This window comes from Macroventuria anomochaeta (genome assembly GCF_010093625.1).
Source record: "Macroventuria anomochaeta strain CBS 525.71 unplaced genomic scaffold BU25scaffold_28, whole genome shotgun sequence".
NCBI classification, from domain to species: Eukaryota; Fungi; Ascomycota; class Dothideomycetes; order Pleosporales; family Didymellaceae; genus Macroventuria; species Macroventuria anomochaeta.
The window spans coordinates 394,355-408,502 of record NW_022985389.1 but is presented as its reverse complement, the minus strand read 5'-3'; the positions used below and the strand labels follow the sequence as shown (position 1 = coordinate 408,502).

Below are 14,148 nucleotides of genomic sequence, written 5' to 3'. Positions count from 1 at the left end.
GCTGAGGCTGGTGACGCTGCGAGTTTTGTGATTCTTGATTGTTCTGCGTCTTAACGGGCAAGCTTCAAGCGCGTCGGTCTTTAGACCCCTGCTGGCAGCGCAAGTGGCACCGCGTCCTTCATAGCTTTCGATGCGGACGCAGTTCAGCCTCGCGAGCAGCGCACGGCGCATGCATCGAGTCACGCTTTACCCCGCCTTGAGGCTTGATCACCGAGACAAGAACACAGCGAAAGCCGGCAGTCTCCAACTCACCACAGGGTCCTGCTAGTGTCTGAGCTGGTGCACCTGCTCGTATTCTCTCTGCATGCTGGCCGTCCATCGGTAGCAAGAAAGCAGCCCGCAAGCGCCCACACAGTCAAGTTACGAAGCTTAGCCTTTCGAGTCCCATTCTCATCACATATACCTCTTATACACTCACACGAACCTATGCGGCTCCTGCAGTACAGCGAAAGCGGAGAGCTCAGCATCCACAGCTTCGAAGAGGGCGACATACCCCCCTACGCGATACTTTCTCACACATGGGGAGCAGACAGGGACGAGGTGACCTTCGCAGACATCCGAACAGGCGATGGCAAGACCAAGCTAGGCTACAAGAAGATCCTCTTCTGCGGAAGACAGGCACAGCATGACGGTCTGCAGTACTTCTGGATCAACACGTGCTGCATTGACAAGGCCAGCAAAGCTGAGCTCGCGTTCTCCATCAGGTCAATGTTTCGCTGGTACCGCAACGCAGCTCGATGTTATGTATATCTGTCAGATGTCTTCAGTCAACCTCTACTAGCTGCGCCACGCCACCACGATGCACGATGGCCCTTTTGGATCTGGATGGTCTCTATTCTCTATACGGTGTCAGGATGGTATAGCAGCACGATGCAGCGCTACTTCTATTCGCGCCAGGTGCTATGCACTCTAGTTGGCAACGATGTTGTGCACAGCGAGCAGACGCCTGAGATCACGCTCCAGAAAAGCAGATGGTTCACCCGTGGATGGACGCTGCAGGAGCTTCTCGCGCCATCCGTAGTAGAGTTCTTCTCTAAGGAAGGTACCAAACTTGGTGACAAGTTGTCGCTGGCAAAAGAAGTGCGCGAAGTCACAGGCATCCCTTGTTCAGCATTGCAGGGCAAACCGTTGTCTGGTTTTAGTGTGAATGAGCGAATCTCATGGAATGAACATCGGACAACAAAAATTCCGACAGACCGCGCATACTCCTTGATGGGGATCTTGGGAGTTAGCCTGTCGCCGTTCGACGGTGAGAGTCCAGCTGAAGCAATGAAGCGAGTTACAGATGAGGCGGAAAAGCAAGACAAGTGCCTCCGAGACATACGCCAGACAGATCCTCGGGACGACAAGAAGCGCATCGAGGATACCAAAGGCGGTCTTCTCGCAGACTCCTACCGCTGGGTGCTTGACAACCCTACTTTTCAGCAATGGGAACAGCGCTTGGATAGCCGACTGTTGTGGGTCAAAGGCGACCCTGGCAAAGGAAAGACGATGCTTCTGTGTGGTATCATTGACGAACTGCACAACTCTATGCCAAGATCCGCCCTGTTGTCGTACTTCTTTTGCCAGGCGACCGACCCGTGCATCAATAGCGCTACAGCTGTGCTACGGGGCTTGCTGTACATGCTTATACACCAGCAACCGTCGCTCATGTCGCATGTCCGCAGGAAGCACGATCACACAGGTAAAGACTTGTTCAAAGATGCTAATGCCTGGGTCGCCTTGACAGGCATTTTTGCAGATGTGCTGCAAGACACGGGCTTAAGCAAGACATACCTAGTTATTGATGCGCTCGATGAATGCATGACTGATCGGCCAAAGCTACTCCGCTTCATCGCAGAGCAGTCGTCTGCAGCCTCTCGCGTTAAGTGGATCGTGTCTAGTCGCAACTGGCCGGCCATCGAGGAACAACTGGAGCGTGCAGAGCACAAAACGCGGCTGAGCCTTGAGCTGAACGCAGAGTCGGTCGCTGCGGCAGTTGACGTCTTTATCCAGCAGAAAGTAGACCAGTTAGCGCAGGAAAAACAGTACAAAGAGGAACTTCAACACGCCGTGCTCCAGCACCTGAAGTCAAACGCGAACGACACTTTTCTCTGGGTTGCGTTAGTGTGCCAAGACCTCAAAGCCACGCCAAAGTGGAACGTGCGCAAGAAGCTGGCCCAGTTCCCGCCTGGACTCGACTCTCTCTACAAGCAGATGCTGCAGCAGATAATAAAGTCTGATAGCGCGGATGTGTGCTTGCAGGTGCTGGCAGTGACTGCTGTCCTATATCGACCCGTCACAGTCGCTGAGCTAGTTGTACTTACTGAACAGCTTGCGGACTTTGTTAACGACCTAGATTCTGTGCGGGAGATCATCGGTCTCTGCGGATCGTTCCTCACGCTGCGTAACGACACAGTCTACTTTGTGCATCAGTCAGCTAAGGACTTCCTCGGTACAGAAGCGTTAAACAAGGTCTTTCCAGACGGTAAAGACCGTGTACACCAAGACATTTTTGCGAAGTCACTTGCGATTCTGCACAAAACACTGCATAGGGATATATACAATCTCCAAGCGCTTGGATATCGTATAGAGGACGTGAAGCCGCCTCTCCCTGATCCTCTAGCCGTGTCGCGCTACCCATGTGCGTACTGGATTGACCACTTCTGCGACTCAATAGACAAGATACAGACACATAGCGCTACCAACCACGAGCACGCCAGGACTACAGACGCATTTCTTAGGCAGAGATACCTTTACTGGCTAGAAGCGCTCAGCTTGTGTAGCAGTATGGCCAAAGGGATAGTCTTGATGACAAGACTGTGGTATCTGGTCCAGGTACAGCATACGTAACTCGACATATAGTCTTTACAGGACAGTTGCTAACGTGGCTAGGGACTCGGGGACACGAAAGTATTAACTGGCATTGTGTACGACGCACGACGGTTCATTATGTACCACAAAGAGGCGATTGAGAAGTATCCTCTACAAGCGTACGCATCTGCACTGCTGTTCAGTCCAGCAGACAGCATGACAAGAAGGCTGTTCCAGCACGAAGAGCCAAGTAGTATAGCTGTTAAGCCAGCTATAAGCAACGGCTGGAGTGCCTGTCTGCAGACGCTTGAGGGCCATAGCAGTTATGTTAGGTCGGTGGCCTTCTTGCACGACTCGACCTGGCTAGCGTCAGCGTCAGGTGACAGGACTGTCAAGATATGGGACGCGAGCAGCGGGACATGCCTGCACACGCTTGAGGGCCATAGCAGGGATGTTAGCTCGGTGGCCTTCTCGCACGACTCGACCTGGCTAGCGTCAGCGTCAGGTGACAGGACTGTCAAGATATGGGACGCGAGCAGCGGGGCGTGTCTCAGCACTATCAACGTTGGCACAGGTCTTCAGTACTTGTCTTTCGATTCTACTAGTACCTTGATCCACACAGAAATAGGTACTGTCACTTTATCTACTTCCCAGATTACAGACCGCGTCGACGTTACTGCATCAGAACTACAGTGCCAGGGTGCTGGTCTAAGTCCAGATAGTATCTGGGTAATGCGTTCTGGAAGCAACATACTATGGATACCGTCTGAGTACCGGCCGTCATGCTCAGCTGTGAGTGAGACCCACGTAGGCATGGGGGTAGGATCAGGAAGAGTCTGGCTTTGTCAGGTGACCTAGGCAAACAACAGTAGGTAGATAGCAGGCTTTATTAAACCCTTGCCTCTCTGTGCTGGTTACTAATATAGGAGCTTTGAAACACTTGTTACTATGTACATATACTAAGAACCTTAAGGATTCTAGACTTGACTAATTTCCCAGAACAGACAGTAAACGACCGCGCTCTAGCGGTGGCTAGACAGCGCCTCTTAAGTTTTACGCCACAGCTTTAGCTCTTTTGGCATAGCGCAGGTGTACATTGCAGGCCGCTAAGCGTACGATACCTGGCTACGTAAGCGCGTTGCGTCCTTGTTTCAAAGCCTCTGAGCTTGGTCATATCTGCAGATGAATTTGGAGGGCACGATAACAGAGGCTGCATGCCTTAGGAGCCCAGTGACATCTTCTTTTGAAAGTGCAGTGTTTCACAGATGCGCCGAGATAAGTATTCAAGAAGGTAGCAAGTGTCTAACAGGGGTTGAGAGCTGTTATCGCTTCTGGTGCCATTGTAACGCCTTGGACCAAAAGCGCTCCGATAACGTGTAGTCCCGCAGGGACTCAGCACACCGCTCTCTTTCCTGTCGCTAACTACTTCCGTGTCACCTAGACATGGGTAGTTCCGATTCCCCTCCGAACTGTGTACTTAATCAGTTTGGCACAGTCGTTAGATAGAGTAGTTTTTCTGTATCCTTTCGTACAAGACCTATAGGTGTAGGGAATTCAATCCTAGTGTTCTCAACGTCCCAGCACTCCCATATGCCTCGTAGTGGACTCACACTTACTTTGGACATCTTCCCTACTGGCCTGCGTCGTTACAGTCAGGTGACTACCATGGCCATCTACAATCAAGAGGCAGTACTTCAACCGCGCCTTTGGCTTGGTATAGCGGTCAAACACCTGTTCAAGCCAGGCCAATCCAATGTTGTTGTTTGTCCAGCCTCTAGGCGAAGAAGCCACGTGAATCAGGTGTGTTCCTGCCTTGATATTGGCAACCCACTGTCTCTGGATGGTTGAGTTTTTCAATGCAAAGATGATGCCAGGGGGGAGAGCAGTACCATCCACGCAGATTGCAGCCAACAGGCTCACCCACTCACGTGAGCCATCTTGACAAGCCTGCCTAACCTCCTTCTTCTCATATTGACGCCTGCTGAAGATGCGCTTTGACTTGCCCAGCACTCCAATAGCAAAGCCCTTCTCATCCATATTGTACATGTGCTCAGGCTCAAGGTCATACTCGGCTATTTTCTGTTGCAACAGGTCAAAGTACAGCTTGTACTTATACTCTGACTCAGCGTTGTGATGATTAGAGTCCATGCCGGTTGTCCATTGAGCCGTGAGCTGGTCGCTGTGACGGTTGAGGAAGCGTGTAACCCAGCTATTGGAGCAGTGATCTGACACAACTGCAGATGCAAAATTTTGCTGTGAGCTCCTCTATATACCTCACATGGTCTGCTTCTTGTTGGTTGCTGAGTTTGCGTTGGTTGTGGTTAGCGACGTGTCAGGGGACCTGCACACGCCTATGCGCGCGCGACAACGTTGTGCGAGAAACACCATTGTTTTTTGCGATTGTAGTGTCACGGGTATTTCCCCTTACATGTATTGGCCAGCCCTCAGATGTACTCCGGGGCTGGACTGGAGGCTCACGGGCCACCTGTATATATTCCTCATGAACCTTGAGGCTCAGCCATCAAGGATTTGTCTAATCTCATCCCATTTGGCCCCAGACGGCCCCAATCCATCCTGTGTCCGATTGCCTGCCTACAGTGACCTCACAACACAGCAGCCGTGGCCGCACCATCTGTCGCACAACAAAATGGGAGGCAGGGATTTAACTGCATAGGCTTATTTACTATTACAACACAAATTCTTGCAATAACTACTATTGTGTGTGGCTCTACAACCTCATTTTTGTGGTGTGCGGCAGGTGGTGACCGCGTGCACGGACGCGGTACGCGCACGAACACGGTGGCTCACCCCACCCGTGAACCCGCCAACACAGCACACTCCTCATCTCGATCATCTCTTTCACTCACGACTCCATCTTCAACCACATAGTCTGCATGGCGCGCTCGTTTTAGAAGGCTTGCGATTTTGTTCGTGGCGATGCCGATGTACCTCTTGCAGACTGATGACAATGGCGAACTCATCCACGAGGAGATTATGGGTAGGAACGTCCCACCCTACGCCATACTTTCTCACACATGGAGCGAGAACCACAAAGATGAGGTCTCTTTCAAAGACATCGCGAAAGGCAGAGGCAAAGACAAGCAAGGCTACGACAAACTGCGCTTCTGCGCGAAACAAGCTACGGACGACGATCTAAAACATTTTTGGGTCGACACATGCTGTATCGACAAGTCCAGCAGCGCCGAACTCCAGGAGGCAATCAACTCAATGTTTCGCTGGTATCAGAATTCTGCGAAATGTTATGTGTACCTTGCCGATGTCTCATGTGAAGCTGTGGTCGACCCTCCAAATGGCCATTTAGGGGAATCATCATCGCAACAGCTATGGATGTCAAAATTTCGACAGAGTAGATGGTTCACCCGAGGCTGGACACTACAAGAGCTGCTCGCCCCGAACACAGTCGAATTTTTCTCCGCTGAGGGCTCAAAGTTGGGCGATAAGTACTCCTTAGCACGGGAGATACACAAGATCACTCGCATCCCCCGAGAAGCGTTCCTCGGGATAGCTTCTTCTCTGACTCGCTTTTCGGTTGAGGAGCGCATTTCATGGTCCGATTATCGCACAACTACGCGCGACGAGGACAAAGCTTACTCACTTCTCGGCTTGTTCGATTTACACATAGCACTGCTTTACGGAGAAGGCGAAGACAATGCGTTCAGACGTCTCCACGAAGAGCGAAAGAGACGAGACCGTCACAAGAAGAGACAAATCGCGCCACGTCTACGCCTCCCAGTCGCTGCTGCCGAAAGTTCGTCTGGAAGCGAGAGACAATCCCCAGTGGAAGTGGAAGAATTGCAAACACTGAAACGCGGAAGTGGGGATGCCTTTGGTTTTGTGCAAGCCAGTGAGAGGGATGTCAAATTTCCACGTCAGGATCCGCCTCAGCCTGCTTCTGCTCAATTCACCAACTCTGAAATGGATACTTACATGCCACAAGAGACATATTCTGAAACCGAGGTCGACACAGCTCACGCCGGAAGACATTCACCAGATCATCAGAACAGCGAAGCACAGACGCCTTCAACGCAAGCATCGCTAAGCCCATCTGTACCCGAAAAGTCTCGATCCATCGTTGACGCCGGGGCAATACACGGACTCGTATCTGCGGACGACGACCTGGACACATCAATGAGCCGCTCATTCAATCACAAAGATGAGGAAGCCAAGGCGCAGGTAGGTAATATGCAGATATGGTGGAATGAAGCGATTGCGAAAACTATGAACCTACCGAAAGGCTATGAGAAAGTCTCAGTGTTGTTATTGAAATGGTCTGATCACATCGAAGAGCTGGTAACTCGTAATGAGGTGAGCGAATTTCCAGACCACCTAGCATATACTGACGACCTTCCAGATCACTATGGCTGAAGACTGCTTTCGCAACCAGTTTCATTACCATGTTGAGATTCTCGAGCTTGGTGTTAGGGCCAAGCCTCAATTGCAGCTCAGGTCTGGTGTGTCTAGCTTCGTCGAGGCACATGATGGACCTAATAACCTTCTTATCGTGTACTATGTTGGCCAAGGGACATTCAATGAACGCTACCATCGACTTGAGCTGGTCGCAAGTACTCAGGCCAATCCACGTGGGTTATGGAAAGATGCGCATGCGAGTTGGAACCCGGTAGAAGATATGTTGAGGTCAGACGAAACGGAAGCTGATGTCCTAACGATTCTGGATTGTGCAAGCTCGCATGACACAATGCATGACAACGCAACAGTCTCACGGCAATCGCCAACAGACAGAGATCACGAGATTCATACTTCAAGACGCGAAAGGGTGGATGTCCATGATCGTTCAGCTACTAAAGGAGGCAATCCGACATCGAAGAAGGTTGAACTCATGGGCACACTATTCCCAGACGAGTCTGTTTCAGCGCCTGCAGACACACTTTTCACTCGATCTTTGGTGGATAGCTTGATTCAACTGTCGAAAGAGTACGGCACTCGACCTTTCTCAACATGGCATTTGGCCCAGCGACTATGCGACGACCCGCGTAGAAACGATGTACCAACACAGCTCTGGTCGCGACTACCGAATGAGCAACACATCTTACTCGCCCCGATGTCAGTAGTGACCGAGCCGAGGCGCTTAATGGCAAAAGCTCCAAGAGGCTACCTAAACTTGAGGATCGGTCTGCGGGATGGAAATTTATCGGAGGGGCAGATCAGGTCCCTGACTCAAGGACTGTCAGATCTAGCGCGTCAAAGAGAAAGTATCGGGGTTCGAAAGATCGACTGGCTTGGTTTCACACCAGCCCGAATCTCGTACTTCGAGAGAGCAAGTTTAGCCATACACGCTATAAACAGGTGGAGAGCCTTCGTCCAGAAGAAGCGCGATCAGAGATTGGCCCAAGCAGGAATCGAGACGCCTGAGAAGACTGCATAGTTGACCAACTTTTGAGCGAGAAGGCTGGCGGCCAGATCCGCATCGAGGTTACCATGAGTGCCACACTCAACCCTAACAACGGCACTGTTGCGGTGTCTCATGACACAGAGCTGTTCGAGGGCACGTCTGAGAACTCTGGAAATCTTCATGGACAGGGGACTGGATCGATTCAGATCCTGAAAGGCACCCAGAAGACACTGAGATACGGTGTAAACACCACGGATGAGGGCGGTGATTGGGTGTTTGTATCGCTAATTTGTACGAAGTCGTCTGTTGGCAAGAGCATGCTGTGAGCAAGACGGCAAAAAAAAAAGAAACCATGTTTGGCGGGTCATTCCTTCAGCGTTATGGCAGATAAAACTTTCCCTTCACAGCGTGCGCAAAGGCGCGTCTAAAGCAATGCGCGCTAAGATCCTCTTGATAGCCGGCTCTTTGACCAGCGCCCTTCAAAGTGGTATTAAAACAGTCGTACGTCCATATCCTGTTCTGAGGCACACAGCTCAGCTCCACTGCGCTACACGGACCAAAAAGGTACAGTACTGCTGTAGATAGCAGGTACTGGGAGCTGAACAGTATATACGTGTGACATGTCCAGCGTCAGTTGCAATTAAAAGGGGCGCAGTGTTTACGTACGCATGCTTCTTGTATTCACGATACCCTTTGCGATTGCTCAGCTTAACATAGACACGTCACTCAGGCTTTGGTTCGCTCCAATAGACAAGCTCAACATCCCTATAGAGCAAGCCTTCATTAGTCTGATACTAAGCGTCAGACTCAACCACTTCCCCTGGTCGGACCCCAACACATAACATGAACTGAATCGCAAATGCCATCTGGATACATATATACGAAGATGTAGCTGTTTATACTCGTCGCTTGCCAAGAGGGACCTTACAATATGTACAGCCACAGGAATAGGCGCGATTGGTTTTAGCCGAGCGCACGTTGACAAAAACCCTCCTAGGACAAGCTCTTTAGACACAAACTTGAGGATCTCCTGGTTCTGCGTACTGTTGTTGGTTCGTGTGCAGCTTAGTAGCACGCTTCAAGTTGTTGAAGCAATAAATTAGTGTCGTATTAGTAATTCGATCCTCTAAGAGACCATTTCTAGCTTGCGCAAAGTATTCAGGAAAGAGTTTGATCTGATAGATCGTAGGGGCCTCCGTGAATCACTGATCAAGCATCAGCTTCTGTATTACGTGCTCTGAGAATCTGATTCGTCAGCACATTCGTTCTGTGAGAACTGAGCAATACTTACTCCATCCATTGTTTCATGGTGAAAGCTTAGGCGTCGAAGCTAGACTTGATCAACAACCCCTTGATATCCTCAGAGCTCAGGGGCTTCGGAGCAATCTCCTATTAAGCCCGCTTCTTCAGACCCTCAAGATCAATAAGCCTAGCTGCTTTGCCTATGCTGTTTTGTGCGTACCTAGGTATGATCTTCCATAAAAGTCGACTGGAGCTTGCGAGTAGCAGAGTCAGCAGATATGAGAGGCGCAGGCAACAACTTCAGGTGCTAGATGTTGTTATCTGTTTTGGTGTTCTGGCAAACACAGAGCAAATAGATCTATAGTAAGCTTAGCTCATTAGGACGCGTGAATACCGAAAACGGGAAGGCGTACCACAGCATCCTCAAACGGTACCACGACAGACGGCAAGTCGGGCAGGAGAACTTGTTGTCTCCTGGCCGTTCACCACAAAAGTCGTTAATTCTACCGTATCCGGGATTGATGGTGCGGAGTTCGGGCAATGTGGGTACGTAAATTAGCACTGATTACAGAAATCTGAGTGCAGGGGAGGCTGGGTCTTGCCCCTCTACGTGCACTACCTTGGGTGGCATGGTGCCGCGAAGAGGTGGGGTCCTTTATCAAAGGCAGCGGCGCCTATAACGCTTATGAGGCAGAACAATAAGCTGCACAAGGTACTGAACGTGAACTGGAGAAAACCCAGAGGCTTCTTAAACAGAAGCGCGATAAGCAGAACGCTGTGCGTCGAGGAAGGGAGAAGAAGAAGTGGAATGAAACGAAGGACTACAGAGTGTAAAGCAATGGATGAACGTAAAGCAGGAAGAAAGCCCAAGAAGCTAGCTCACGACTTTCAAACCCTTACATAAATACAGCCAAAGAGTAGAAGAAAAGCTTTGGACGCAGCAGCAAGGCCTAAGCTCGCGCGCCTTCAGAGCCGGCTGGAGATTTCAAGAACCGCTGAACAAGATCTGATGGCCAAAGAAGGGTGGGTCTCTTGTAGCTTGGCATGTAGAAGCGGCAGGTATTAAGATTTGTCATGGTTTGGGGTGCTCCTGCCTGTTGTACCTCACCTCCATGAGAGTGACTGCCACGTCACACTAGCGTTGTTTACAGCTACTCACATATACATACTATTCGTAGCTTCACCCAATACAACCCCAGTACAATATTCAAATTCTTCCCTTTGCGTACAGTTCTTCACTGAACTCTGACAGATTCGCTCTTACCGCATTCTCTAGTTTCCCCTCCTGCCTCATGCGGTTCATCAATCATCCAAATACTGGGGATAGATTGGGCTCGATTCAGGCGATCTACATACACCCTGCATACATCTATCGTAAGGATACTGGCATGGAGGGAGAGTGAGTTTTTGGTGCCTCGACCTACAGGTTACTAAGAGAACTTCGCTCCCTAGAAGGTTTTGAGCGTATCGATGTGAAATACGAGCGGGCGCACTTTCCTACATCTTCGAAGCAGGAGTTCCCGGCAGAGTTGAAGCACGTTTTTGGGCACAGTAATAGCGGGAAGGACGTGATTGTCGCTTTTAAGAGATAGCGGTGGCATTTGTGAAAGATAGCAAGTCGTTCAAATTCGACTTGCGTGTGTTTGAGTTATCTACCGCCATGAATTCTTCGATGCTGTCAGTCAGCTTTCAGTAGGCGGGAAACTGACAGGTGAGACTTGGAATCAAATGGGATCTACAATCGTACAATTGACTCGCTTCCAGATGTTACGAAAGACGCCTAGGATATCTTGTTGCAATGGACCGCTCTTCTTCACGTTCGTGTAGCAACACTAGCAGCACAACAACTCTAGTCAATCTTCTCTGCACGAATACACTATACAATAGTTATAAACTCCTGCTTCCACATCTGCCCCGGATTCTCAATTTTATGTCGATCGTTGATTTTCCACTTTAAGATTCCAATCCTTCGATATGTTTGCGTCCCATCTGACAACGACTCAAGGACAAGCGCGACCCAGTCTTGATAGTAATTGCTGATCATAGCGACGGTAACGCCAGGACCTGTATAGTCGTCGTCATCCATGACTACTGTCGCGCGCCAAATGTGGAGATGGGACTTGTTGTAAAAGATGAATTCCTGCTCGTGATTGAGCTCGTATGCATGGCTACGCAAGACCCATCCTGACGTGATCCAAGTGTCAAGCTTTACGTATCCGCTGCTCACATCCCCAAAGTGGTTTTTAGGATCACGATCTACGTGTACTTCGAGTACCTTGGGCTGGTAGGGGATGTACTTGTTTGGTTCGTTGTAGATAGCATCGTACTGCACGCTTGAGTCTTGGGAAGCCCATAACCACGAGGGACATACGTAGGTTCTACTCTTGTTTCCAAGGCTAGAACGCTTCCAAACTAGGCCTTGTAGGATACAATCTTTCCATAGGCCGGCGAAGTAGTCGATGCGTCTATTCAAATATGTTGCCCTAGCGACAGCACTGATTGCAACCAATTTGTCATGCTTGTGGGTAAGACTGCGATTGGTGTAGGTCTGCACTGCTCCGAGATACCAGCTCTTGATTATCTGAGCTGTGCTAAGCGGCTTTTGAGAGGCTAGGATTGGGTAGATTTGCTGAGCTTGTTGTTGCGGACAACCGTCCTCGCTCAAGCGGCAATGCTCGCATTCCCAAAACAACTGAGACTGGGCGTAGTAGATAATCCGACGAGAAAGTACCTGTTCTTGGAACACCCAGGCACGTGTAGACAGCAGACTGTGAAGGACTTCTTCTTCGTAAATATCATCGTAAGGATCGTAACCAGCGGATCTGACGACATATAATCGGCTTATGGAACCGCTCTGCAACCGGCTCTCGAGAAGAGCAAGATCATCCCGCAAAGGCCCCGGGTGATATAGGCTTTTTTGATTTGTGTGTCCCAGCCTCGATCTACGGTTTTCGGCTTCCTCGCTGAACCTCGGCCGCGCGACCGTATTGAAACACCCTCCGTTGCTATCTGAGCTTCCAGCGGCAGCTATCGTGACCAAGGATCCATGGTAGATACTGCCCATCTTTGCGGACTCAGCGGCCCAGTGTGAAGTACTGTCTTGGATGATACACAGCGCATCGATCCAGATGTAACGTATGCCAAGGCTTGCTGCAATGACGATGCTGTCACGGAGCGTAGCTGGGAGGATCTCACGATCGATACCAAGAAGATATTGGTCCACAGTCTGTTTGTTACATAGCCATTGAGAGTTTATGATACCCCAGCAGTAGCTCAGAGTGGCGTAGCTATGTGAAGCTCCATGTGTCTCGATCAGTCGAATACTGGAATTCTGTGCATCCTCGCAGTCGGCGATGAAAGCAGGCGAGTCGGACTTTCCGTTGCAAATCAATGCGGGTGATCCATTTGTACAGGACCGAGCTACCGATGCGCCGTAGCTTCCAAGCACTCCTCAAGCCACCGTTTCGCTCCTCCGAGCGACTCTGTAGACGCTGTATTTTCCCCAATGTCTCGCAGCCAGGGCACACCCTTCTCTCTTGCTGGATCGCCTTCGTCTGTATAACACAAAACTGGTCGCCCGCGAACAGTTATGTGTTTGCAGCTCGGATCGGGAGGTTCAAATTCGAGACGACCTTCCTCGATCATTCGACCAAGTTTACCTTCGGGAAATTCGTGTGGTCTTATGTCTCTGGGACTGATCCAGAGGGTCTTCCAGAACGTTATATGGCTGTCAAGGTGATCGGAGTGCGAATAATGTATTTGTCTGACACCAATTTTGAGCCTAATCTCGTACCTGTCCAACGTCTTAGTTTTTTCTGTATCTTGCTCGTCGAAAACAAGCTGACACAGATGGCAGAACTTGGCTTGTTCCTTTATCTTGTCCAGAGTCGAGTGTACGTAACCCCCCTCAGCCGTCAAGGACTCGATATTGACTCCTTGGCATTTGCCGCATAGAGTGCCCGAGTCGAAAGGAACCTTGCTGACATTTTCGCTGCGTTTTCTTTCTCTTCTTCTCCATTAGTGGTAAGAATTACCTGGGCTTCTGATCAAGTCTCGTGACGTCGGCGCCTATAACGATCTCTGCGCACATGGTCGCTTGACAATGAGCGTTCGCTGAAGGAGCTGGTATGATGCGATGTGTACGCTCCTATTGTCCTGTGGCCATGAACATAGAGGTTAACGTATTTCAGAGGTGAATGGTCCCATTCAGGCCCTTTTAAGAAAACCTGCTCGTCTGGGTGAAAGGATTCAGCTCTCGTTAGCTTTCTGCCCCGCTCGCGATGGAGAGCGAGCCCGGTTTCGTAGGGTCCCTCCGGAAGATGAAGCGAAGGCATAGCACGGCTAGCCTCAAAAACAAAGATGAAGGTGTATCTGCGCTTGAACGAGTGCTCTGTCAAGGTGATGCCTAACCTTGTGACGTGGACATCAGCACTAGCCGCATTGGGAAGATATGTACACAGCCTCTCAAGTAGCAGAAAAAGTTGGCTGCAATATCGGAGTTTTGTAGCCTATAGTAGGCTTTTCTAGTTGCAAGATACCTGCAAATAGGCACGAACTACAGTCACCTTCCTTTAATCTGGGCGCGCATCGGCACGAGCCACCTCACCAACATTTCCATTACAACTTTGAGTAGTTGCAGCATCACCAATAATAGACTAAATCAAATGGTTTATGGCTCATTTTACTCGTAAAAGCCTAGTATTTTGTTTGGTAACCATCTGCCTTAATAACAGCATTGATGC

The 14,148-nt window shown here is 50.1% G+C and overlaps 5 protein-coding genes across 5 annotated transcripts; 4 read left to right on the top strand and 1 right to left on the bottom strand.

Annotated features, from left to right (window-relative positions):
• Positions 1-222: 222 nt before the first annotated feature.
• BU25DRAFT_493297 (uncharacterized protein) lies at positions 223-3,676 on the top strand. Its single transcript, XM_033711704.1, has 2 exons — positions 223-2,817; positions 2,875-3,676. Exons 1-2 carry the CDS (start codon positions 427-429, stop codon positions 3,649-3,651), a joined length of 3,168 nt encoding a protein of 1,055 aa, XP_033559194.1. The 5' UTR covers positions 223-426; the 3' UTR covers positions 3,652-3,676.
• A 2,060-nt stretch (positions 3,677-5,736) lies between these two features.
• BU25DRAFT_304665 (HET-domain-containing protein) lies at positions 5,737-6,489 on the top strand (the record flags this gene model as incomplete). Its single annotated transcript, XM_033702045.1, has 2 exons — positions 5,737-6,087; positions 6,136-6,489. Coding segments are annotated over 2 exons (705 nt in total), but the record flags the coding sequence as incomplete, so codon positions are not given.
• Positions 6,490-6,996: 507 nt separating this feature from the next.
• BU25DRAFT_346823 (uncharacterized protein) lies at positions 6,997-8,197 on the top strand (the record flags this gene model as incomplete). Its single annotated transcript, XM_033703119.1, has 3 exons — positions 6,997-7,119; positions 7,166-7,490; positions 7,611-8,197. 3 exons carry the CDS (start codon positions 6,997-6,999, stop codon positions 8,195-8,197), a joined length of 1,035 nt encoding a protein of 344 aa, XP_033559192.1.
• A 3,085-nt stretch (positions 8,198-11,282) lies between these two features.
• Positions 11,283-12,731, bottom strand: BU25DRAFT_347087 (HET-domain-containing protein; the record flags this gene model as incomplete). The annotated part of the gene is made up of 2 exons (XM_033703134.1): positions 11,283-12,318; positions 12,403-12,731. Coding segments are annotated over 2 exons (1,365 nt in total), but the record flags the coding sequence as incomplete, so codon positions are not given.
• Positions 12,634-13,406, top strand: BU25DRAFT_130476 (uncharacterized protein). Its single transcript, XM_033700501.1, has one exon. The coding sequence runs from the start codon at positions 12,797-12,799 to the stop codon at positions 13,358-13,360; it is 564 nt and encodes a 187-aa protein (XP_033559190.1). The 5' UTR covers positions 12,634-12,796; the 3' UTR covers positions 13,361-13,406.
• Positions 13,407-14,148: the final 742 nt, after the last annotated feature.

Excerpts from the sequence above, each read along its gene's own strand:
- BU25DRAFT_493297 (XM_033711704.1), top strand. The coding sequence starts at position 427 with ATGCGGCTCCTGCAGTACAGCGAAAGCGGAGAGCTCAGCATCCACAGC. Across the intron at positions 2,818-2,874 it reads GACTGTGGTATCTGGTCCAG|GGACTCGGGGACACGAAAGT; the intron begins GTACAGCATACG and ends TAACGTGGCTAG.
- BU25DRAFT_130476 (XM_033700501.1), top strand. The coding sequence starts at position 12,797 with ATGCGGGTGATCCATTTGTACAGGACCGAGCTACCGATGCGCCGTAGC.